We start from the raw sequence: 25970 nt of genomic DNA, 5'->3' as shown, positions 1-25970 counted from the left end.
GCAGTCTCATACAACAGAGTAGTCACATGATTCACCACAGCGTGTGCTGCATCCAACTTAGTCAATTTAATATTAGGCTAAAAAAAAATTACATACAGCAGGTGATGCGTTCGATATATGGCTTGTATAGGGTTTTTGACTTTTTTTGCGGCTACCGACCAATTTTTTTTTTTTTTTTTTTGGGGTCCAACATGGCTCCTTCAACATTTTGGGCAGCTGACCCCTGGTAGCTTGTTGTTCTGCCTACAGAGCATGAAAAAAGTAAGTGGGCTTAGAACGTGCTATATGTGCTTAATTTATTTATTTGATTTATATCATTATTACTAATTTAATGCTTATTGATTTTACATTGATAATTTGAATCTATTTTTAAATCTAATTTATTGTTTTGTGTTTTTGGGATGGATTTTGATGTTTTGATGATCCGGTTGAATAGTTGTAAAAAAATAGACATTGCTGCAGTCACTCAGTAGCAGAGAAGATTTTTTTACCAAGTACTTTTTTTTAACTCTTACTCAAGTAATTCTTTGGATGACGACTTTATCCGATACTTTAAATTGTGTTATTTTGAATTAACAGTATTTTTACTTGAGTAATATTTTAGCTACAATACCCCGCGCATTTAGTAATCCAATACCGCACACTGTCCATAAAAACCCTCTGCTGTTTTAACCTTTTTTTTCGCACGCCTCAGTACCTGCCGGGCTTCCGTAGAGCTTCACAAAAAAATATGGCGGCGTGCTGCCGTACTAGACTAAATGCAAAAGTACAACAAATTTAGTGTCGTCGCCGTTTGCATCGCTTTAACTCAAAACCTAAGATAATGTTGAGCAGAAGCGATCTCGGTCGAACCGGTTTAACTTCAACATGTCTGAGACGAGGACGCGCTCTATGATGACGGTTTCGTCCTCTTCAACACCATGTGCCCCCTGCCTTCATCCGTCCGGGTCTGGATCGAAAGTAAATCACAGGACCAATCAGGACAAATTGGATACAGAAAAAAAACTAGCAGCCGTCAGTAAAGGTGATTATTAATTATGTCTTAACTAACGTGCTTGATTGTTTACCAAACGTTTTAAAAGTGGCGCATGCTGGATAACAACAGCAAATGGGGATCTCTGCAACGTTCCTGTAAAATTCGTCTAAATCCTAATCCAATACGTACCCTAAGTAAATTGAATACTGTTCTTGAACCGTTTGGAGAATATGGACAGGGATAGTTTCTATAGAAAGGTAACTCAGGTCTTGTGCAAAATCAACTCATCACTGCAAGTGCTTTACTTTTGAGTTGGAACACACAACAATTGAAGGTTTTTCACCTCGCCTGATTTTTTTTTGAAAAGAGAAAAATTTTCTCTTGCAATCTCATGCCTGCAGATTAATGTAGGATGTTTACCTTAGCTGGAAAACAAGTGAGACACTAGCTTGAAGCCTTACCTGTACTTTGACAAATGCGTTCATAATCTAAAGAACCAAACATTGTATTTTACACATTTTTCACAACGTTTACAAAAGTATCCATTTCAAGACTGCCAGTTTGCAGCCCTAAAACATTTTAAACATGTATTTAACTTTGGCCAATTTTTAGACATTTTGAAAGATGTAAATGTTTGACTTGTTTTCTACAGAAATCAATCACTGATTGTTCACTCTTGAATGACGCATGTTTATTTTCGGCTCTGATTTAAATACACATTTTAAATATGCATGAATGTATATTGGGAATTTTATTGGCTAACTAATGTGGCCGTCAAAGGCTTTCCACAGGCTAAGGACTGAAAAAAGCTTGCTATTGGCCAATAGTGGTGTCAAACAAAAGGTCAAAGGCTAACGTCTATATTGTAAATTATCTGACAAGTCTCTTTATATTTAAAGGGGGTTATTGAGTGAAACAAACTTATTACAGCAAATATTGTTAAACGATGCAGGAATGAAATGAAAATGAAATTATCTGCATTTATATAGCGCTTTTCAAGTCAATGACTTCCCAAAGCGCTTTACAATGTGCTCCACATTTCCCAATAGCGGCCTTGCAGCCATGTAAGGCGCTAACCTGCTTATTGGGGGTATTAGGGGTTCAGTGTCTTACCCAAGGACACTTCGACATGTAACACGGACGAGCCGGGATTCGAACTGGGATCCCTTGATCCCAAGACGAGCGCTCTACCTCCTGAGCTACTGCCGCCCCCAATGCTTTTAGGCAGTTTTTTTTATCTGTTGACATTATCATGTGTTTAGAACGAATATTATACTGGCTTGTCGTTGATGTATTGAGACCATGTTCGCAGAGAATGGTATTAACAGCTGACTGTCAGGTGAGTTATGCTAGCTATTTTTTGGGGGGTACGTTTTTCTGACTGATCATGATGTTTCTGTGATGAGTACATTTTGAAATGGTCACCATATATTGAATCCTAAGCATTAAACCCTTCTAATTTCTGTCCGCTGTCTATTTATCTGTCGTACTGTCTACAAGTGTGTGTTCGTGTCCTAGCATAGTGTTTTTTTATTTTTTATATTTTAGACACCGCTCGCTGAGAAACACAATTTCCATTCCGTTTTTGCTGCAGAATTGACAATAAAGCTGACTTTGACATTGACTTGTGGCATGACGTATTTCATGACTGGTGATCCAATGAACACACCTATTTGCTTCTCAACAATTTGAACGTTAAGGGGTAAATGTCGTTAGATTAGATTTTTTTCCCCCATATAATACCTTGACCTGTGTTTTACTCCTACATAAGAAGAAATGATGCACAAAAGTTCAGTTCCCATTAATTATAATTGGCTTTAACTGGCCTCCTTTTCACTGACAACGATACAATCAAGTACATTTTTAAAAGCCAATTCTGCTTACCTTGTTTGTTTCATCGTGGAGATTTTTACATGTAGCTTTTTTAAGCACTTTTTCTTGGAGGTCAAATAAGCATTAAACTTTAATCGACTGTTTAGATTTCACATTATCAACGCTGCTCTGATTTGGTTTAGATTTTTTTGTTCATGTAAACTCAGTGGACGACAGTGTTAATTGAAAAAAGCGTAATTACTTACATTTGAAATTAAGTAACAAGTAACTGCATCTCAGTTCTATCTATCTATCTACCTTGGTCATATCCCTCAAGAGGGGTGACCGACAGCAAGACACACACATACAATAACCAAGAAAATAAAAGGGAAATAAATAACAAACAAACAAACACACAAAATGTTTTGGACCATGGCCAACCCAATTGCCCAAACACCCAAACAAGTTAGGCACCTCGGCACCCAAGTTGGTAATGCTTTTGTCCCTCCAGCTGAAACGGGACACCAGAAAGCGGCCATGTCACTCGGGTCAGGGTGACACAACACACTCTTTTGTTCAACAGCAGGGCCCGACAGCTATCACTGGTTTACCCCTGCCCATCCCTAAGAACGCGTCCACAATCCCACTTTCCTTTCACAACACCTCTTCACTCCTTTCTATCACCAACAAGAGCTCTAGCTTCCATTATATTTAGACCTCATTCCTGCAGTGCACTCATAACACCATCCATCCACGTCAATCGCGGCATTCCTCTTGGTCTCCTTCCATCATATCTCAGTTACCCCCCCCCAATTTACTGACACAATAAAGTAGCGCGTTACTCCCAAAGTCACCGCTTATTCTCGCATAGAAGCCAACCCCCTAAAAATACTTAAAATTGCCACATACTATGACGAAGAAATGGTGTACCTGTGGAAGCAGTGAAGCCTTTACATTTCTTGGCTTTTGCAATCTTGAGTGTTTGCAAAACGTACACCTAGCCAAGACACTCAATATCCATTTTATCTTTGAACTTCAAAGCACTTGAATATCTCTTTCTCCATCTCTAGGTTCCGGCCAAAACGTTTTATTTTGTCTCCAGGCATGGTGTATGGCAAAAATAATTTTATAAATGAAAAGAACAAAATTTAGCACACTGACGACAAAATATGTGCTAACGTTTGCCCTATTGAGTTAGTTTGTTGTTCCTGTATAAGCTATGTCCCCCTCCTCACACGTTCTTTCGCAGTTAATGAAGACCAAAACCCCCATAAAAAATGTAAAGCCACTTAGTAGCCTTGCACCTTTTCTAAGACCCAAAGGTTCAAACTTACCTCGAGATGACCCTTACTGACTGAGCGTATACGACTGTAACAAAATAGCAACTATAGATCTACAAATAAAACAAAAACATATTATTGCAGTTGAATGGGTGGTCTTAATTGTAATTTTATAAAAGCACAACAAAATTAAAGAGCTTTTACTTTAATTTAAAGCGTGATAGAGAGTGGCTGGCTAGCTATATGCTAGCATCGGGTATCTTTAGAGGGAGCTAGGTCTCAACGATGAATGAAATACAACTGTCCCAAATGTAGCAGTGTCTCACGAGTTATAGCTCCATCTCATCGGTTTCACAGGTAATGGCTCTGGCGTTGGTGAGATACAGGGATTACCTAAGAAAGTTGTTAGCCTAGTCGAAGCAGTAGGCTGGGGTTGTGCCAAAAAATATTCCGCTGATTAGTGACAGACTGCCCATCCCCATTAATGGAAAGTATAATAGCTCGGTAATGTTTCATTACATTATAAATAACTTTGTAATGGAAATACGCATGGCCCGGCCCAAACATCTGGAAACAGGATGTAGGGCTCAATAATAGTTTGCTAGCTGGACATCCGATTGGGGTGTTGATAAGATGCCTCTTTCAAAAAATTGTCTTCAATTTAAGAGCGTCCTTCCACAAGAATCGAGAAATCTCATTCCGCCTAATCAGTCCTTTTAAGCCTCTTGACTTTTTTTACTCTACCTTGTTCATTTAATGTCCAAACACTGTCAAGCGCTGGTAACCACTGCTCTGAAACAAGCTTCAGTCTATTCTCATGGAAAATTGAATTAGATTTTGTCTGAAAAGTCGTGGAATCTAATTAGGGCAAGACAACGCTGCCGCTACTGGCTGCCGCTACTGGCTGCCGCTACTGGGAGCAACTCTCCTTTTTTTAAGTTAGTTATTTATGGCTCTATTGCTTATTTTTGGCCTGTGTTTTGGCATTTTGTTGGAGTTGAGGTGTCCAAGTGTTTATACTTTAACCAGATTGCTCCTTGTTTTGCCTCTGAATGCTCGCTTATTATCTGAAATAATCGCTCTATCCAAGCCCTCCACATGTCTGCTTGACCCCATTCCTTCTTCCCTGCTAAACTCCTGCCTCTCTTCTCTGCTCCCCCGTATTTCTGCCATTATCCATTATTCAATGTCCACCTCTGCCTCCACTTCTGTCCCCTCTGCCCTTAGAACTGCTATGGTCATGCCCATCCTGAAAAAGCCTGGTTTAGACCCCAATAACTTCAAAAATCTCCGCCCTATCTCTAACCTACCATTCATATCCAAAATTCTCAAAAAAGTAGTCTCATTCCAACTTCATGCTCATCTCTCTACCAACAGTTTATTTGAACCCTTTCAGTCCGGTTTCCGTCCGTGCCACAGCACTGAAACTGCACTTATCACAGATCACAAACGACCTCCTCATTGCCGTTGATTCTGGATTACTTTCCATTCTCATCTTCCTCTACCTAAGTGCCGCCTTTGACACCATTTGCCATTCCACCCTTCTGAGCAAACTCTCTTCACTTGGTCTATCCCACACTCCCCTCCAATGGATTCACTCGTACCTCTTTGGCAGCACTCAATTCATTCAACTCAAGTCCTTCTCCTCCGACCTCCTCATTGCTGTTGATTCTGGATTACTTTCCATTCTCATCTTCCTCTACCTTAGTGCCGCCTTTGACACCATTTGCCATTCCACCCTTCTGAGCAAACCCTCTTCACTTGGTCTATCCCACACTCCCCTCCAATGGATTCACTTGTACCTCTTTGGCAGCACTCAATTCATTCAACTCAAGTCCTTCTCCTCCGACCCCTCTCCAGTCTCATCAAGTCTGGCCCAGGGCTGTCTTCAGGAAATTAAATATTTCCTTCCACTGATTCATGGATGACTCCCGCCACCTGACCTTAACTCTTGCCTTTCTGAAATAAAATCATGGTTCACCATCAACTTCCTAAAACTGAACAGCAATAAAACAGAACTACTTCTCATTGGCACCAAATCCACCCTCTCTAAAGTTGACTCCTTCTCTCTTTATGTTGACAATTCCTCCGTTTTATGGTCAAGAGTCTAGGTGTCATCCTCGATAGCACACTTTCCTTTAACTCTCATATAAATAACATACTTCCCCCTGCGCTCCATCTACCGTCTCCGCCCCTTCCTCACCCCTCCTCTACGGCACCCTCAAATCATCTTCCTCCCTCCATCTCACTATAATACCCCCTGCCCGCCTCAGCTCCATTGCGTAGCAGAGCTTTCAGCCGCTCAGCCCCCCAGCAATGGGACCTATTGCCGCCTGACCTCCGAAATTCTGCATCCCTGTCCACCTTCAAATCCGGACTCAAGAACTCACCTCTTGCTTATTCTTGCCCATATGCCTCACACACTGCCTCTTTTAACTGTTTTTTTGGGGCTCTTCATTACTTGCTTGTTTTACTTTTGTTGGTTTATTGTTGTGTCCTACTCATGTGTACGGTGACTTTGGGTGTCCTGAAACGTGCTTCAAATTTCAATGTATTATTATTATTATTAATTTCTATTCACTGTTGTTTTTACCGCAAAGAACTACCAAGTCCTCAGCGCCAAGGCTACATCCTAACTTCTGGATTCAACAATCTAGACTTTCCAAGTGACCCGGAACCATCCCAGGAGATCGTGTGGGGTCCCATGTCACCCCCCAGCACTAGTAAATACAAACATATGCCAACCGCTTTTATTGATATTATTTGGTTCATGTCTCTATTTGGGTTCGACCAATACTGTTTTTCAGGGCTGATACCTATCTCAATTATTAGTGTAAAGATGAGGCTGATAACCAATATTTGGAGCTTAAAGATTGGCTTAAGAAATGTTTTATAATGCAAAAAGAAAGAATATTTGTTGTAAATTCAAATAAAACTTTTACAGTCAAGGAATTTGAATTTCAGCACGACTAACCTGACACGTGTTTCACTCAGTATAACAGTGCAGGAAATAAAATTAGGCTTAGAAGCAACTCGTATAAAAGTGCATAAAAACGTAAATAGTGCCCTGAAATTTTTACAATAGGCTAAATAAATAAAATACAATACAGCCAACATGACTTAAATTAAATCAAGGCATTTTGTCAACAAGTCATTGTGGTATGACTTAACTTGGCAAAGAGAGAGTGTCATGGCTGCCTGGCACTTAATAATCGGTTCGTTGAATAAGAAAGAAAATGCCGATACAAATATGCATCTAATTCCCAAATATCCATGCCGATAATCGGCACACCCGTTAATTGGTCGACCTGTAATTTATATTGTTTGTCATGTTTTATGGGGCGTGTTAATATTAAGTTAATGCAGCAAGGTTAAGCCCCACCGGTTCAGCTATGAATATAGATTTTGCTACCATGACAAAACAAAGTAGCACTCTTCCATAGGTGTCAAAAATGCGGCCAGTTTAGGCCCGCCGACGAATTGAATTCGGCCTGCGAGGCAGAGCTGAGAGAAGCTCAACAGAAAAAAGGCAAAATACGAGCTGCAGTTTTAAATAAGCCAGATGCCACCAAAGCAACTGTAGCTTGATTTTTCTTTCTATTTCTCTTTCTCACTCGCTTTTAATCTCTCCCGCTTTGTCTTTATTTCTCTCTCTCTCCTTTGTCACTCTTCCTCTCTCCAATTTTTCTTTTTCATTTTCTTTCTTCTCTTCCCTACCCTCCCATTTTTTTCATTTTCTTCTCTTTTCTTCTCTTTTTTTCCTTTTCTTTTTTTCTATCTTCTACTCGTCTAGCCCCGCTAAGTTATTTTTTTTTCTCTACTACTGGTATATGGGCTTCCACCCCTAGACTATTTGATAACCGTATAGTTATTACTAAAAATCCAACTCGTTTTTTTTTTCCACTTCTGGGTACTGACCTGCCTATCCCCTTTCAGGGAGAGGGCAGAATGCCAGAGCTTTGGAAATATCTGACATTGTCAACCTCATTGCGCCAAAGGTGAGCTGCTCATCTTACATTTGAAGTGTTGAACTGGTGCCATGTCAACAACATTGTGTTATGCGTAGGAAACAAAACCTCAAGGGAAGCTGTCGCCCCTATGGCAGTGGATGGGTGACAACTTGACGCCTGATTTGCCCAAAGCCAGAGCACCGAGGAAGTCCATTTGGTAAGACGGGCGTCTGATTGAATGACACTTGAATAAAATAGAAGAGCATATAATGGAGGAAAAAACTATGGATTTTAAGCTTTTAAGGAAAACTGGAAATAACCATGCAAAAACCCACAAGAGTTAAGTCAAGTCAAGTCACATTTATATAACCCTTAATCACAAAAATGTCTCAAAGGACTGCACAGGATTACAATTACAAAATTACACAATTACCTGATCTTAAACCAGCATGCGGGCAAGGAACATCTCAAAAACCTCAGTGTGAGGAGAAAAGAGAAACCTTGAGAAAGGACCTCACATGTGGTAATCCCCCTTCCAGGATTGACCAGCGTGAATTACAATTAGCATTACTGTACACATAATAGTAAACATTAGGTAAGATGTTGAAAATGTCCGGAAAGCGCATGACATCAACGACGCCCCCAGCCTGCAAACCAGTCCAGAAAGTCTATGACGGCCACGACGCTGCCTCCCGTCTCTGCCAGCTGGTAAATGCAAGGGTTGACATGCTGCAGGTCAGACGCTGGTCCGCTGACCTATCCCAAATCATCCTTCTCCTTCGTATCAGCCAGGCAGGCGTCGGAAAAAGACAGGACAAAACAGAATGAGGTGGGCATCAATCATATGCTTTGGAATAGAAGTGTGTCTTAAGCCTCGATTTAAAAACTTCCGTTGAGGTTGCAGATCTTATCTCCAGAGGCAGGGCGTTCCATAACACCGGGGCCCGGATGGAGAACGCTCTCGAGCCTGCAGACTTTTTGGCTTTTGGAGTCAAAAGTAGACCGGCATTTTCCGAGCGCAGACTCCGTGCAGGAACATAGGGGGAAATCAAATTGGAGAGATAACAGGGTGCAAGCCCATGCAAACATTTATATGTTAATAAGAGAACCTTAAAGTCACATCTTAAGTGGACTGGGAGCCAGTGCAAGTTGGCCAATACAGGAGTAATATGCTCAAACTTTTTGGTCTTAGTCAAAAGTCTAGCTGCCGCATTCTGAACCAGCTTGATGATGTTTGACACATTGGTTAGCCAATGTAATTCTGAAGAGAGTGATGTGCAGATATTCACTGTGTATTCAAATTAGACCCCAAAATCAAAGTGTGCAATGCCACTTGTGATTCATTTTTAGGCACCAGTATAACGCTCACACTTGCACATTGATTGACTTCTAGAAAGAGAAGTCAAACATTTACAACTCTTTTTCTAAAAAAATGGCTAAAGTAAAATAGAGATTTGCAAAACCTTTTGTGCAGTTAACTGGTTGTCTCAAATTGGCCACTATTGGAAACACCGGGACCTGCCAGAAGAAAAAAATTATAATATACAATTTTTAGTGTTTCAAATTTTGTTCAAATTTGACAAGGTACCAGGTAAGGCATTGAACTGTTGTCTCACCTGATTTCCAGCACTCATCTGCAGACATTTAATTGCAAAAAAATATATTTTAAAATGGCGAGAATTAAATCTGAGAGATATGAGGGTGCAAGCCCATGCAAACATTTATATGTTAATAAGAGAACAAAAAACTTATTTTTTTGTGTTCCAACTCCGTGTACTCAATGTTATTGGCACTTGGCAGTGATTGTTTATTTGGGACAAAACTTGTTATGCCTCTCAAAAGAGACTAAAACCGTCCACATTCTCCAAACAGTTCAAGAACAGCATTTAGTTTTCTTTGGATTGGGATTTCAGGCCAATTTAACAGGAACATTAACATGTTAACTTTTAGCATGTACACATTAGCCAAGTTGCTCACAGAAAAGTAGAAGCAATGGGTCACACTTACTTTTGGTGAAATATCTTGTCCGTTAACACTTGGCATTTGAACGGCGCATTTATTTTCCTCATGCACACAATGAAAAGCAGCCGTTTTGTGCACAAAATGTTCCTTTCCCTTCTAACATTTCACGTTACATGCTGACAACATTGATTTTTAGCACCTCTTATTCTTTTTTCTTTTTTTTTTTAATTTGGCCAAAAACAAATATAGATTTTTAATCCTTTTCAGCAGAAAGCTTTTCAATGCTGAAAATGTGTTTGTAGTTAAATTATAAAAAAGTTTAGACACTCAAAACGAGGAAAGGATACATCTATTGATTTTTAACTTGCAGACAGACCCAAACCTCAGATAAGATTTCAACCTTGTTCTAAAAGCCCTCCCCAGAGCCCTTTTTTAAAATTAGATTTCTTGGGTAACAAAAGCAGATCTGCCCTGAAAAATATGGAAATCAAAAATCTACAACATAATTGTCTAATAGTCAGTTTTTCAAGGTTTTGTCGTGAGTGATGTAGTTTTGGCCAAACGCAATTGTTACTGTTCGTGTTTTAAAATCGCTAGGCAATCAGAGGCAAGTTTTAATAATGGCACAAGCCAATAAACGCGATTCAAAGTTTGCAAGCACCATACTGTGGCACACCCACCGTGTGAGCTCATTGAGTGTCATGGCGGACTCTGTAAATATAGTCCCAGACTCAACAAACGAGAAGGAAACAAAGCTTGCTCCGAAGAAGGGCGGTACATCACTTGTTTGGACCTATTTTGGTTTTGACAAAGGGGATGTGGAACTGAAAAAAACACGTTGTAGAATTTGCTTTCGCATGTCGCTAGTTCAAGAGGAAACACAAGTCATTTGTAACAGCACCTTAAAAATTATCACTTATTAAAATACACGGCATGTCAAAAAGGATTACAAATAAAAGACGAAGAAGGCGCATCTACAAGTGGACTGAGAGGTAAACAAATCTCCGTCAAAGCATTTGCGACCTTCACGCCATACAAATAAAGTTTGCAAAGGCACGAAGAAATAACCAATGCTGTGACTCTAGCTAAAAATGTCTAATAGTGTCCAACCCTAAAACTGCATTATCGATTAGAGGTAACACTTTTTATTTATGCAAGTTAATAAGTGAAACGTTATAATAAACGTAATGAATAGTAGTAGCAGTAGTTTTAATAAGTTGGCAGGAATGGTGGGTTTGAATTAATACTTGAATACATTTCTTGCACTGATGGACATGCTGCAGTAGCACATGGTACATTTTATATTACACTCATTGCAGAAATTTCATGATTACAGCCTTAAAGGTATGTGGATTATTTTTAGCGTGCAATCTTTACCTTTTTATAGTGTGCAAAATTCATTTTTGTTTTTTATGTTGTTTGGTGTGGGTTATTTTAAGTGCGTACATTTGATCTTTTATACTTTGAAAATGTTTTTGATTTTTTTTTTTTTTTTAAGAGTTCAATATTTCCTTTTTTCAGATGTTATTTATGTTGGAGGTTGACTTTGGTAATGAAGACATGCCAAAATAAATAAATGGAATGTTATTTTATTTTGAAAAATCTCCAGACCACTATTTTAATGAGCTTGCAGCGCTATCTAGTACATTTCATAGGTGGGTAGGTATTTCTATCGATGGAAGAATTGAAAAGTAAAAAATGGTCAACAGAAAGCAACCCTAACAAAGCTCGCCAGAAGATGGTGCTGTTTTCTCTAGGTTTAGCATTTCAATATGGTTGAGTGTTGATAAAAACACAATTAACACAGAAATTGTACATAATAAAACAATCGAAAATTGCATTACTGGTCTGAAAAATCACAATTTTTTTTCTAAATCGTGCAGCAGGATGAGTAAGTGGATGATGCATAAGGGTCCAGTTCCGCACGCCACTCTGGCCCAGTCAAATTGCAGCATACCAAATATCACGATATCAAGAGGTGTTTGTTTCCATATGTGTCTAAGGTGAAGCGCCAGGAATTCACTGGGGAGCCAAGGGGGCGCCAGCCTGCAAAAGTTTGTTAACCGTTGATTAATATCATTAAAATGAGTCAAAATATGGCTTTTTTTCTTTTTATCTGTCTATCTATTCATCTATTTACCCTAGTCATATTCCTCAAGAGGGGTGACAGACAGCAAGACAAACACATACCAAAAATCAAAGAAAATTAAAAAAAAGGGGAAAAGTATCAAAAAAACACACCAAGTTAAGCACCTCAAGCACCCAAGTCGGTCATGCTTTCGTACCTCCATATGAAAACAGGACACAAGAAAGCGGCTATTTCACTCAGGTCAGGGTGACACAACACACTCTTCTGTTCAACAGCAGGGCCCGACAGCTTTACCTGGTTTAACCCTGCTGCATCATACAGTTGCCCTGTCCATCCCTTAGAACACGTCTAAACATTCCACTATCCTTTTACACCTCTCCACTCATTCATATTACCAACAAGAGCTCTAGCTTCCACTATATTTCGACCTCATTCCTGCAGTGCATTCAAACACCACCCATCCACGTCAATAGCGGCCTTCTTCTTAGTCTCCTTCCATTTACTTCTGTTCTGTAGATTCTCTTCAACATTCACTCCTCATCCATCTTCTCCATGTGTCCAGACCAACCGAGTACTCTCTTATCCACATGCTTGCTCAGTTCCGATATCACTCCAGTTCTGTCTCTCACAATTTAATTTCTCAATCGATCCAATATCGTCACTCCTAACATACTTCTCAAACACTTCATCTCAAAAACATTTAATTTCCTTCTCAAATCTGCTTTCAGGCTCCAAGTCTCTGCACCATACAACACAGTCGGCACACTCTCATTCTCGTACAGCCATACACATACTCTTGTTACTTATCACTCTCCTCATAGTACCCAAAAACTTGTTTCCTTAATTCACTCTGCTCAATACCTCACACTCCATTCCACCAACTGCAGCCACATCACAACCTAAGTACCTAAAGTGTTCAACTTCTTCCAGCACCTGTCCATTTAACCTTATTTCCAATGCCATGCCCACTCTATCACGTGAACACTTCATCACCTTACTCTTGCCAAAATTCACACATAACTTAGGCCTATCACACACTCTTCCAAACTCCATCACACATCTTCTCAATTTGTCCTCAGAATCGGCCACAAGCGCAGTATCAACTGCAAACAACAACTAACTAACCTGCCACACCGTTCCACTGTTATTCATCATCTCTACACCTCTGCCAAATACACTTGCATTCACTTCTCTCACCACACCATCCATGTACATGTGAAACAGACTTGGCAACATCACACACCCCAGTCTCACACCGTTCAACACCGGGAAACACTTGTCTCACTCCCTACTCTTACACATGCTCTGGTGTTCACATAAAAACTCTTCAATGCTTTCAACAACTTTCTACCCACTCCATACATTACCATTACAGCTCACAACGCCACTCTATCGACTCAGTCAAAAGCCTTTTCCAAGTCCATGCAAGCCAAACAAACATTTTTACGTTTTGCAAAATATTTCTCACACACCTGTCTTACTGCAAACACCTTATCCACACATATTCTTCCTTTCCTGAAACCAGTCTGCTCCTCTATCACTACCTCATCTGTTCTTCTCTCTCTCCTAAGACATTTTATCATACAGCTTACCTGGCACTGACCACAAACTGATCCCTCTCGAATTGCTACATTCATACTTATCACCTTATACAATGGCACCACACATGCCACACCAATCAACAGGAACAACCCCACTTTATAAGCATCCATTCAACAAGCATACTAACCAGTCAATCATAGCTGTGCCACCTTGTTTAGGGATTCAGCAGTACAACCATCCAACCCAGGTGCCTTCCCCCCTTTCATTTCTTTCACTGCCTCTTGCACCTCCCATGTTTCCACAGGCTTCACATTTAAATCACCCAACACGGGCATTCTCTCCATACCATCGATCACCTCAACTCTCACTTCTCTCCCTTCCTCCACATTTAGCAAATCCTCAAAATATCCTATCTTTCGCTTTGTCTTCCTTTCCAGACTCGCTCTTTCGAACTCTTTTCACTTCTTTCCAGAACAATTTTCTCCTATCTTTAAAGTTCACTCCAATCTCTCGACACATTCATCATTTGCTTTCCTTTTCGCTGCTTCCACTACCGCTTTTACCAACCTTTTCTTCACTTTTTACCTTTCATACGTATCACCACTCTAATCTTGCAGCCAATCCTCAAAGGCACATTTATTCTCTGACACAGCCTCTGAGACCTCATCATTCCACCATTCACATCCTTTTCCTAATACCTCGACCAACTTTTCTCATTTCACACACTTCTTTCGCACTCCTCAACACTGCCTCTTTAAACCATTTCCATTCCATTTCCACACGCTCCACTTTTCTTCTACTAATCTGTTCATACTCTTCCCCAATCCTCTTTTTAAACTCTTTCCTTTTCTGCCTTTTTCAACTGACATTTTTACTTCTTCACTCGCACTCTTCCTATAATTAGCCCTCCACAATCCATCTATCCTCAGTTTTCCTTCCACATAAAAATGATCAGACATACCACTTATTTCACCTCTGTAAACATGCATATCCAGCAATCTACTTAACATCCCTTTCCCCTCTGCCCACCATCTCACTACCTTCCACTCTGACAAAAGTATACTTATTCACGTCCCTCTTTTTAAACAATGTATTTGCAATCACCAACTCATTTACTACACAAAACTGAATCAATTTCTTCCCACTTTCATTTTTTCCCGGTACTCCATATCGAACAACCATGTTTTCAACCATTCAATCACCCACTCTATAGCATTCAGGTCACCGAGTATTACCACTTTCCACCCTTCTTTCGCACTTGTCCAACATTTGGGCAAATTCATCCAGAACTCCTCTATCTCCTCAGCACTTCTTTCTGAACCAGTTCCATATGCACTTATAAACATCCATGCTTATACAACCCACTTTAACCTCACCAACATCAATCTGGAAGATACCTCTTTTCACTCCACCAGTTTTTCCTTCACTTTATCACTCACAAGCACAGCCACTCTTTCTCTAGCATGTTCACCCGTAACTCCAGACTTTCTACCATACATACCTTCGAGCTCTAGTTAACTCTTTCCTTTTATCTTTGTTTCACTCAAGGCTAACACATCAACATTCCTTTTTAGTCATCATCCTTCCGATCTCCTTTCTTCCACATCCTCTCACAATTAATGACCCTATAACTAGGGTTTCCGAGATCTTTCGGTCTCCCGCGCCTCTTTCTTTGCCTTGCTGTCTCTTAGGGAGAAGAAATAGAGAGGAGCGGACCCCTAGTCCCCTCGCTTCCTCCACTTAAGTCCCCTCTTACGACACGCTGAGGACCACGGTGGGAGAATTCTCACACCTCCCAGAGATTGGGGGCCCCTCACCAAAGGACCCTTTTTCTTTTTACACATGCAGTATTTTCTTTTTTTGTCTTCTGTATTGAACCTATAGAGCCCTTTCTGTACCTGTAAACAAGCTGTGCGTGCATTGTTGAGGCAGAATAGCAGAATTCATGTCAATTAATAGCAGCCCACTGACACAAAAAGAAAGTAGATCATTGATAGGAACAGCTTTAAGATAGCAACTTTATTTTAGTCATCAGTCAACAACAAAAATTTTTGAATTAGTGCTGGATTATTTTTTTTCAAGATAATGATTTTTTTTTTTTTTAAATTACCTGGAACGTGCTTGAATATGGCCATGGATAACGACAATGATGTAAATGATGCATAATAGTCAAAACAATGAAAAACACAGGTTTAACAGTCAAAATGACAAACTCCCATTCTATGCAATCTCCTTTGCTAGTGTCTAATATAAAAACAGAGTTTAAGAGTTTTGGGAATATCAAACAAGCAAAAAAATAATCAGTATAATAAAAGTACCAACCATCATTCCCATTAATCAGTGTGAAAAAAAAACCATGTCTTCTTCTTCAGGCAGAAAAACTTAAATGAGCTCGTACAGCTAGCTCGGCAGTTTGACAAGAATATGCAGCAGAACCAGGAGGTACCGGCCCAATTAAAGAAGGAACCCAACAGAACGCTTTCTCCGCTGAACGAAACCGAGGCCGAACTCCGAGCCCTTTTTGACTCGTCCGCACAAGTCAGCGGCAACTTCAGCTCCACCTCGTCCAAATCCTCCCTGGACAAAATCCAGCACGAAAATACCAATTCCGGTCACGATAAAATGAGAGAGCCTGGCGGTAACAGCGCCAACTTCGACGAATACTGGGATGACGATGAAATCCTCAACGATTCTTCTCTACTGGCCCTGATGCAGAATTCTGACAGTCCCCGCCAAGAATCTGTCCCTGTCCGGCGATGCGCTGACACCGAACTTAGAGATTTGTGTCCTAAAGTCCAGCCTGGCGCCAGAAGCACTTTCAAGTTGGAACCCAACCCTTACTTTAAAACGTCCATTCGATGTGAACAAGAAACAGTCAAGAACAAAAACCCTGTCTGTAAATGGGACGACATGAACGACGACACACTCTTCTACCATGCGTGCGACACTGTGGAGAGGCTCTCGCAACCTTCCACCTCGCCTTTGCCCATCAGCCGGACCTTAATGCGTTCCACTTCGCTACCAGTTAAGACGTCGGTAGCTCCTGTCTCCAAAAGCTTCCCAACCGGGAATGACATGCTGGCTGGGCAGGAACACTCGCAGGCGAACTTCAAGAGGAGTGTGTTCCACGCTGCCACAAACAAAGGTACAGGGTTCGTATGAGTACTTGAAATCCTCGAAAATACTTGAATATTAATGTTGTGTTTTCAAGGTCAGGAAAATGTTTGAAATTATTTCCATTGCCCTGTTACCTTGTAGTCTTGACTCGATATACCTCACTTAAAACAAAAGAAAAAATAAAAACGTTTTTACCACCAGGAGTCACTTAATAATACAAAATAATACTTGCTTTCTTTCTGTTTAAAAATGTTGACTCGTACCTTTGTTTTAAAAGTGACTTGGCTTTCTCAGTGTTTCTGTTTCTTTTTCTGTAGTGTTTGTCACCAGCCAGATGGTGGGCAAATGTTCAGCGGCCGAAATTGAGCGCAAGAGGCAGAAGGCGTTGGCTAGGAAGCGGCAGAGGATGCTAAGCGCCCCCAAAAAATAAAAAAACACGAATCGTGGACAACATTATGTTGCTTTTAAAAAACTAAACTGATGCGTCACAAAGGTACTAATCAACATTTTGGGGCCACATTTGCATTTGCAGATGTTTAGTAAGAAATGCTTAAAATACCTCAAAACTCTCACTCATCCTTGGTTTATTGTGCTGAGATCAGACTTTAATTTCATACACTTGATTAAGACCAAACTGTGTTCTTGTGTCCATTTTTTTGCACATCTTGTAGCATGTCAGCATACAAGTCTTGCCCTAAGTCAGGGGTCTCAAACTCAATTGAGGTGATTTAGTCAAATCTAGTATCAGGGTGAGGTTGGGCCAAATGGTGTTTCCTACAAAACAGCAGAAGGGCAGAAAAAAGGGAAAAAAGGAACAAATAAATAGGGAAGGGGAAATAAGTAAAAGAAGCAGAAAAGAAAAACTGAAATAAAAGGAAAAGTAGGGGAAAATAAAGCAAAAAAAGGAAAATCAAGAAAAAAAAGAGGAATCAAAGGAAAAAAGATAAAAACAAAAAATGTGTTCATTTTTCTTTTCCTTTTATCTTCCCTTTTGTATTTTTCATCTTTCTTTTTTTCTTTGATTTGTCCTTGTCTATTTTTTTTTTTAATTTTATTTTCTTATTTCTCCTCTTTTTAAAAGTAATAAGGGGCGTTAGGTCACTCAGAGTCTCTGTCTTTTGTTTTGTTTTAGCACTTGTTTTCGATGGTACCTTTAACATTAAAAAAAAAAAAAGACAGGGGCATCCTATCATCCTGGGGGCCGCATATTGCCCACGGGCTATGAGGTAAAGACGCCTGCCCTAGGTAGTAATTCTAAGAATTTGTTTTTATATCTTCTTGTTTGGCTATTAAAATTAGAATTATCATCTAGGTAGATTGTTGTTGTTAATTCTACTTAAGTTTATATAAAATATTTTTTAAATTCGCCAAATTGATGTGCTTCAGAAAATACAGAAGTATGATTCCTCTTTTAAATAACCTCTACCTAAATTAACCATGTGTAGTATTTGACCACTCGATGTTACTATTGTGTTGTGCAGGGGTCTCCAACCTTTTTCAAGCGTTGAGCTACTTTTTGTTACTAATTAGCGCAAAGGGCACAGTTTTATACACAATTTTAAAATAATAACTTATCTTGCACTACTTATCATATTGTTATTATGTTACTTGTGGTTCAGGGATCCCTTTACCACTTGGGTCGTCATGGCTCCACTTCTAAATATCCACCTGTCATTGTTCTTTATCTCTATTGCTTTGTGGGGAATCCACGCGACAGATTTCGGCATCCTGTCACGCTAGCGTCTGTTCGCCCAACAGCAAGACAGGAAGACAGAATCCATTGTGCAGATCTTCCACAAACAATAGTAAACAATGAACAGCGATGGGTTAATAATTTTTTAAAAAAAAGGCAGCAAAAGAAAGGAAGCCTGTCTCTATTTTCATCTCTTTTTGTCTCTCTCTCTTTCTCTGTGTCTCTTTCTTTGTATTTTTTTCTTCTTACTCCCGTTCTCTCTCTCTCGTTCTATCTTTTTGTCTCCCTCCCTCTTTTTTTCTCTCTAATTTATTCATGAGGTGTTTTCCTACGATGTGGCCCCAAGCCAAAATGAGTTTGACAACCTTGCTTTAAAATTTTAAACTTGAAAAACCATATTTTTTTAAAAGGGTTCACATTTTTCTGTACTAGCACATGAGGATTGCTTTTTGCAAGGGTTTTTGCAAACGTACAAGTTGTGTATTTCAAAGATTTGAACCTTCAATTTTTTTTTTTAAATTAATATATTTAGGGGTCCCGTTTGGAAGCCTCAGCATTGCATCTTTGCTTTTTGCAGATGATGTGCTGTTGGCTTCCTCAAGCCGTGATCTTCAGCTCTCAATAAAGCGGTTCGCAGCCGACTTTGAAGCGGCCGGGCTGAAGATAAACACCCCCAAGTCCTAGTTGAAAAAATCGTGGCATTCTCCTTTCGATTTGGTGATGAGATCCTACCCAAAGTGGAGGAGTTCGTGTATCTCGTGTTCTTGTTCACAAGCAGTGTTGGGAATGACACCATTATAAATAATGTTGTTAAGTAACGACGCCAGTTTTTCAGTAATCTTGTAATCCAACTCACTATTTTCGTCGTTACTGTTACTGACAGTCAAAAGCGGTGCATTACTTTTGCTGTCAATGGTGTGTCACCGCAAACTTGACAGCGTATTCAGTGTTTTTTTCGCTCTCCCCGAATCGTTAATGTCACGTCTCATCATATCATGTTACCCTTCAAAATAGTGACTACCAATACTTAGATAGCGATTACGAATAGTTAAGTTTTGTCAATTTAATAACGCTCTTACTTGTGACGTTTTCCATTGTGAGACGTCATTACGCACGCACCATATTTTGTTTTTGTTATTGTTGATTGCCATGTTGTATTGAAAGGAGCCGTGTTCTTGTTTGCTTGCTGTCTAGGAATAAATATGCTTAAAGGTTGAACCATCATGCTTATCTTCTCACGCATGAGGAAACTGCACACTCTGACATATCCTTAACAGGTTATGGGCCCAGGCAGTCAAAGTTGCACTCACAACAATGTAAACGTGAAGTATTACACGGAGTTTCTACGTGAGTGAACCAGCTTGGAGTTAAGTGGACATTGTAAACTTGGCAGAAGTTTAACGTGACGTATTACGCGAATTTAAACAAAGTTAAAGCAGCAAGACTCGGAAGATGTTTTACGTGATTTATTACGCGGAAATAAGTTAAAGCGTCAAGACAAAAGCCATTTTGAAATTTTGGCGCCACTGGGAAAATGGCGAACGAAGCAGCAGGAACGATGGCAAGGCAACTTTTCTTCGGCGGGACTGAAGTTTGACCTGTGCGAGACAAGGTTCCTTGGTCACTTGCACATTCTGAAGCTAAAAGACACTATCCTCAACGAGCCAAGTGGCGGTAGTGAAATCGATTATATAATTATTTACTCACAAATACATTGGAATATCTCAAGTAAAATGTTTCCAGATTAAACTGAAAACCAACACTGAATAATATTACTTCAATGATAAAAAAATAAATATTTTGTTTCTTATTGTATCAAATATTGAAAAGAAAAGAAAACTAGATACATAGATAGATACTTTATTCATCCCCGAAGGGAAATTCACATTTCCAGCAGCATCCCTGAGCTGAGAACAGTACAATAATAAAGCCAAAAGAATACAATATACAAATACCCAGTGTGACGTGCAAATGCCCACTGTAGCGTGTTATATAGAGTAACTAAATAATGCTACACAGAATACATATTGCAGTAAGATTCGGTAATATCCAATGTAGGTGGTGTGGTTTAATGTGGGCCTTTACTCTGCCGGGTGGAGTTAAAGAGCCTCATGGCATGAGGAAGAAAAGATCTCTTCAGTCTGTCCGTAGTACAAGACAGTGACAGCAGTCTGTCGCTGAAACTGCTCTTCTGTCTGGAGATAATGCTGTGTAGTGGATGCGATGGATTGTCCATGATTGACCTCAGCTTTTTCAGTGCTCGTCTCTCACTGTTGTTAGGCTGTCCAGCTCTTTGCCCACAACAGAGCTCGCTTTCCTAGCCAGTTTATTGAGACGAGAGGCATCCTTCTTCTTGACGCTGCCTCCCCAACACGCTGCCGCATAGAAGAGGGCGCTTGCCACTACTGTCTCATAGAATATTTTCAGGAGCTTTTTGCAGATGTTGAAGGAGGCCAGCCTTCTGAGGAAGTAAAGTCGGCTTTGCCCTTTCCTACATAGAGCTTCTGTGTTGGCAGTCCAGTCCAGTTTGTTGTCCAGCTGCACACCCAGGTATTTGTAGGTCTGGACAAATTCTACACATTCTCCCTTGATGGTTACAGGAACCGGGTGAGTTCTGGTTCTCCTGAAGTCCACCACCATCTCTCTGGTCTTGGTGGTGTTTAACTATGAGGGTTTTCTATGACATTGTTATATTAAATACATTATTGAGCTTTAAAGAACTTTCGATTAACACGAATGCTGTATATTATCTACTAATGTGCCAGAAAAAGGCAAATAAGTTTTGACAGAACCCGAATCGTGTCGTTCGCGAACAAAGCGTCGCTATGAGCTAGCTCTTGGAAGTGAACGAAGGGAGCCAATAAACAGCTTGTTCCCTCTGAGATGCCCTTTTACAATATGCAGTTTTGAGCGATTCTGTGTTGTTTTATTCAAATTTGTTGAGCATAAAAACGTTAATGTTTTATATCTCTTTTCTTTGGTGTGGTTTTATAAATATTTTAATGTTACATGTGTTTTTTTAGTGTTAATGTGTTTATATAAAAATTACCAACGTACTGTTTTTTTTCTTTCATGGGTTTTCCCTGTGATTGTATTTTCCATTTTCTCTAATCCATGATGTTTTTTTTTTCTTCTTCATTTATTCATTAAGGCATTTTATAAATAATGGTAGATAATAATTGGCAATATAGGGATTAAAGCCACAAAAACAACCCTGAAGAGCCGTTTGGGACCCGAAAGAGCATTGTTGTGCATGCAAGTACGTGGAATTCCTCCTTTTTCATACTAACGGGGGTTTGGGATGGCAATTCGACTGTATTTGATATACAGTGGGACCTCGCTACTTTGCGGTTTAACGTTCGCGGGTTCAGAACTTCGCGGGCCTCAAAAATAATAATAGTTAAAAAAATAATAATGAAAAATATTACATTAAAATTAGAAATTACATTATTTTACAAAATTTGAAAAGAAAATATTCAATTAGAATTAGTAATTGCATCCTTTTACAAAATTTTAAAACAAAGAAATGCACGAATACGCTAAGCGTCATGGCCATAAACGCAAGCTCATTGGCCAGCACTCGCTGACTACTCGACTCCCCATTGGCCCATTCACTACAGTAGACCAAGCTTATCTCGTAAATATACTGTACAGCACAATACAGTATGTTTCTTGCCATTACTGTAGTTAGCCTTTGTCTCGCTGTGATTTTTAAAGTTTTGTGAAATCCTCGTGATGGCTCCTAAACGCTCTTCATCCCTTGGTGCAGCTTGTGAACCAAAGAAAAAGCGAAAGATGCTAACAATTACCGAAAAAGTGAGTTTATTGGACAAATTGAAAGCAGGAAATAGCTACGCTAGCGTAGCCTGACAATATGGCCTTAACGAATCCACTGTTAGATACATAAAGAAGGAAGAGAAGAACATCCGCAAAACTGCTACAATATCTCTCATGAAAGATGCCAAAAGGGTTGTAAATACCCAGAATAAGACCATGGTGCGAATGGAAAATGCACTGGTTATTTGGATCCACGATTGTAGGTCGAAGAAAATCAGCCTGGATGCAAACCTAATCCGAGGTAAGGCTTAAGGCCCAATCCCATTCCTCTCACTTGGCCCTGAGAACCCTCCAGTGAGGTCCCTCGAGCTTGCCAAAAAGTACGGGAACCGCTCAGTTTTGGCCACAGTTTCCTCGAGCCTTTTCGTCACTCCGGCAGACTCCGCTTTCAAAAAGTCAAGGAGTGTATCGTGCTTCCTTTTTCTCTGGGTGATTTGGGGTTTGGCGCCGGATTAGAAGATGCCAACGACGTGCCCGGTGGTGTGGATGGCGTGGTAGCTGTGATGGTGGCCAGCTCTTCCACAGGACGTTCTACATTGGCCTTTAGGTTGGGTGGAAAAAACAAGAATTACTTAATGCTTGTGTATTGTACAAAAACAACAGTGTATAGGATGCTCAACAAGTTGATGTGAGAAATTATAGGATGTGTTCTGGATAATTATTTGATAGTGAATAGATACACAAAATTGACATGTTATTCTTATGGCTGTAAGAGCCTTCTATTGGCCAGCATCACATATGCTTTAGAATTGTCTCCACATTTGGACAACATTTTGAGAAGGTTAGTTTACTTAATATGTGTTTACAGAGAAGGCAGTGGACTATGTGATAGTAATTTGTTTCAACTGTATTTCCACGTGAAATTCGGAGACATTACTCATAATGCATGATGAAAACTAATGCATTCTGATCTCACATGAAAGAATCATATTGTAAATAAAACACGACACCCGAAATTGTGTGCAGTAAACAAGCGCTTATGTCCAGAACGTTATTCTGACTATGCTCCTTTAGCGACTGGCCATGTAGATGTAAAAGCACGACTCGTTTAAGATACAAACAGGGATGGGCTGAACCGTGATTTTCTGCACAGTTATCCTACTTTACAGTTTGTAGCGTGAAGATTTTTTTTGGGCTGCTCCCTTGGTAGATTTGTGCACTTCGTAAAGTAGCGATTTTGCAATGTTCATGTTTTAACGCGAAAATACGATTTTCTATTGCATTTAGTAAGATATCTCAATATATTTTGTTGCAAATACATGCGTGGTTGTGGAAAACTACTTACATTTGTGCGGTTCCTTTCCGGGCATGTTTGTTGATATTGAGAATTCGCAAAGCCTTCTGGGTAGTCACTTCGCCGCCAATTGAGGTAGGGAGCTCCCTAGGTCTGAAGTGGTTATGACATGGTTTGAGGGCACTTCTCCCTCGGTCTTTAGAGTATCGGGACACACCCCATTTTCACGTGAACGCGCAAAACCGAGTGACTAGGGCACATAGCGAGTGAAAGTGCGAAGAATGGGACTCAGCCAGAATCTTTGTTTGATGCTATGGCGCCTGAGGGTGGTGACCACAACGTTCAACATGACCGTATTCCATATGGTGTACTGTATACAGGGGGGGTGTACTGCAAAGGGTTTTTTTTTTTGAAGGGGCGTCGCTACTTCGCAGATTTTCACTTTTCGCGGTTGGTTTCGGTCCCCAATAACTGGGTCTAAAAAATAATAATGAGAAAATACAATTTTTAAAAAACATTTCGAAGGGGTGTCGCTACTTCGCAGATTTTCACTTTTCGCGGGTGGTTTTGGTCCCCATTAACTGGGTCTAAAAAATAATAATGATAAAATAAAATTAAAATTTTTTTTTTTGAAGGTGCGCCGCTACTTTGCGGATTTTCACTTTTCGTGGGTGGTTTTGGTCCCCATTAACCGTGATAACCGAGGTCCCACTGTAGTCTGTTTCTTTCACCATTTACATTATGGACTAAAAACAGCCAGCACGTGCGTGAAATCAATATCGAGCCCCCTCCATTACTCCAGAGTTGGCCGAATGCGCTCCGTGGTCGGAACACCAGGGGTAAAAGTAAGATAAAAGCAGATAAGCATGGTGGAAAAAATATATTGAAGCTCTTTGACCTCAGTTGGGCATTTTTTAAACGTAATAGAGAAAATATTTATTAAAAAAAAAAAAAAAAAAAAAAAGGATACCTCAGACTAAAAGTGCCACAGCCAATTCGTTTTCCTACATAGAATGCCCAAAGGACTGCCAACTGACTGGATTAGTTTCACAATTAATTTGCAAATTAATTAAACTTTGGTTTGAACTACACAACTCAGTAATGACACTCCACATGCTAATGTAAAGAAACGAAGTTTGGTAGGGGCGTAACCGACCCGTATTTTTGTAGTATTATTGTAGTTGTCTTTTTGTAGTACTTCTGTCGTACTTTTATAGTATTAATGTACTTTTATAGTATTAATGTACTTTTATTTTGGAGTATTTCTACAGTGTGTATGTAGTATTTCCATTGGATATTTTGTAGTATATCTAGTATTTATGTAGTATTACTGTAGTTGTACTTTTGTAGTACTGTATTTATTTTGTAATATTTCTGTAGCAGTATTTTTATAGTATTTGCTCAGCACCCCCAAAGCTCTGAACCCTAAAACACCCTTGGTTTTAACAGTTTACCTCAGTCTCCCACCCCAGGTGTCTTTCTGTATTAAATCTTCACTGGAATCCATGGACAACACCAAGGACAAATTTTACGCATCACGTAAAAGCTTGCTTTTGAGAAACCTACCAGCGTCTGGATCTGAAGCATTTGAAAGCCTGCATCGACCAGCCGGCAGAGATGGAAAGCTGTGTCATTGCTCTTACAGACTTTTTGGACTATGTTTCAGACTTGAGGCGCCATTCCTATCGAGCACTTTCTGGACAAATTTCAACATGTTGCCTATTGTTCTCTTTTATTGATGTTCACTATGTTACCCAATGCTAAATATATTGCACCGTGGTCATACTGGAAAGGGGATTACCACCTGTAAGGCCCCTTTTTAAAGTTTCTTGTTTCCTCATGCTGAGGTTTTGAGTTTTTCCTTGCCCGCATGTTGGTGTAAGTTGTAATCCTGTGCAGTCCTTTGAGGGCTATAAATAAATGGTAAGTGGTCTGCATTTTTATAGCGCTTTTCAAGTCAATGAAGACCTCCCGAAGCGCTTTACAATGTGCTTCACACTCACCCATTCACACACACTCACACACCAATAGGGGGTCAGCCATGCAAGGCACCTACCTGCTTATTGGGGGCATTAGGGATTCAGTGTCTTGGCCAAGACACTTCAACATATAACACGGAAGCGTACCTTGACTTGACTTCATCAGCCGTACCGCTTATCCTCATTAGGGTCGCGGGGGGCTGGAGCCCATCCCAGCCATCTCCGGGCAGTGGGCAGGGGACACCCTGAACTGGTTGCCAGCCAATCGTAGGGCACACTTGACCATGTTTTTTAATCAATGGCGTTACCAGACATCAGTCTCAGGGGGCATAACTACTATTACCCCCAAAACATTTTTGCTCAACAATGATGCAACATTAACATAACCCATAGCACTTCCAGCAACAGCTTATACCAAGCAGCCAGACTATTGATAAACAAATACGAGGCTGTATGAGGAGTTCTTTCACTACACAATTATTTCCATTATGGCTGTTAG

The 25970-nt window shown here is 40.0% G+C and overlaps 1 protein-coding gene across 2 annotated transcripts; it reads left to right on the top strand.

Annotated features, from left to right (window-relative positions):
- Positions 1-680: 680 nt before the first annotated feature.
- Positions 681-25429, top strand: etaa1b (ETAA1 activator of ATR kinase b). 2 transcript variants are annotated; one of them, XM_088351297.1, is made up of 7 exons: positions 681-1024; positions 6669-6791; positions 8005-8066; positions 8135-8235; positions 15984-16756; positions 17046-17221; positions 19616-25429. In XM_088351297.1, exons 1-6 carry the CDS (start codon positions 868-870, stop codon positions 17156-17158), a joined length of 1329 nt encoding a protein of 442 aa, XP_088207423.1. In that variant the 5' UTR covers positions 681-867; the 3' UTR covers positions 17159-17221; positions 19616-25429. The 2 variants fall into 2 exon arrangements, with proteins under 2 accessions (XP_088207423.1, XP_088207424.1); XM_088351298.1 differs by lacking the exons at positions 17046-17221; positions 19616-25429 and adding an exon at positions 18999-19596.
- The last annotated feature ends 541 nt before the right edge of the window (positions 25430-25970 follow it).

This window comes from Urocampus carinirostris, chromosome 13, assembly GCF_059441175.1.
Source record: "Urocampus carinirostris isolate Australia breed hairy pipefish chromosome 13, RoL_Ucar_1.0, whole genome shotgun sequence".
In the NCBI taxonomy this organism is placed as follows: domain Eukaryota; kingdom Metazoa; phylum Chordata; class Actinopteri; order Syngnathiformes; family Syngnathidae; genus Urocampus; species Urocampus carinirostris.
This window is presented reverse-complemented; position numbering and strand designations above follow the sequence as displayed.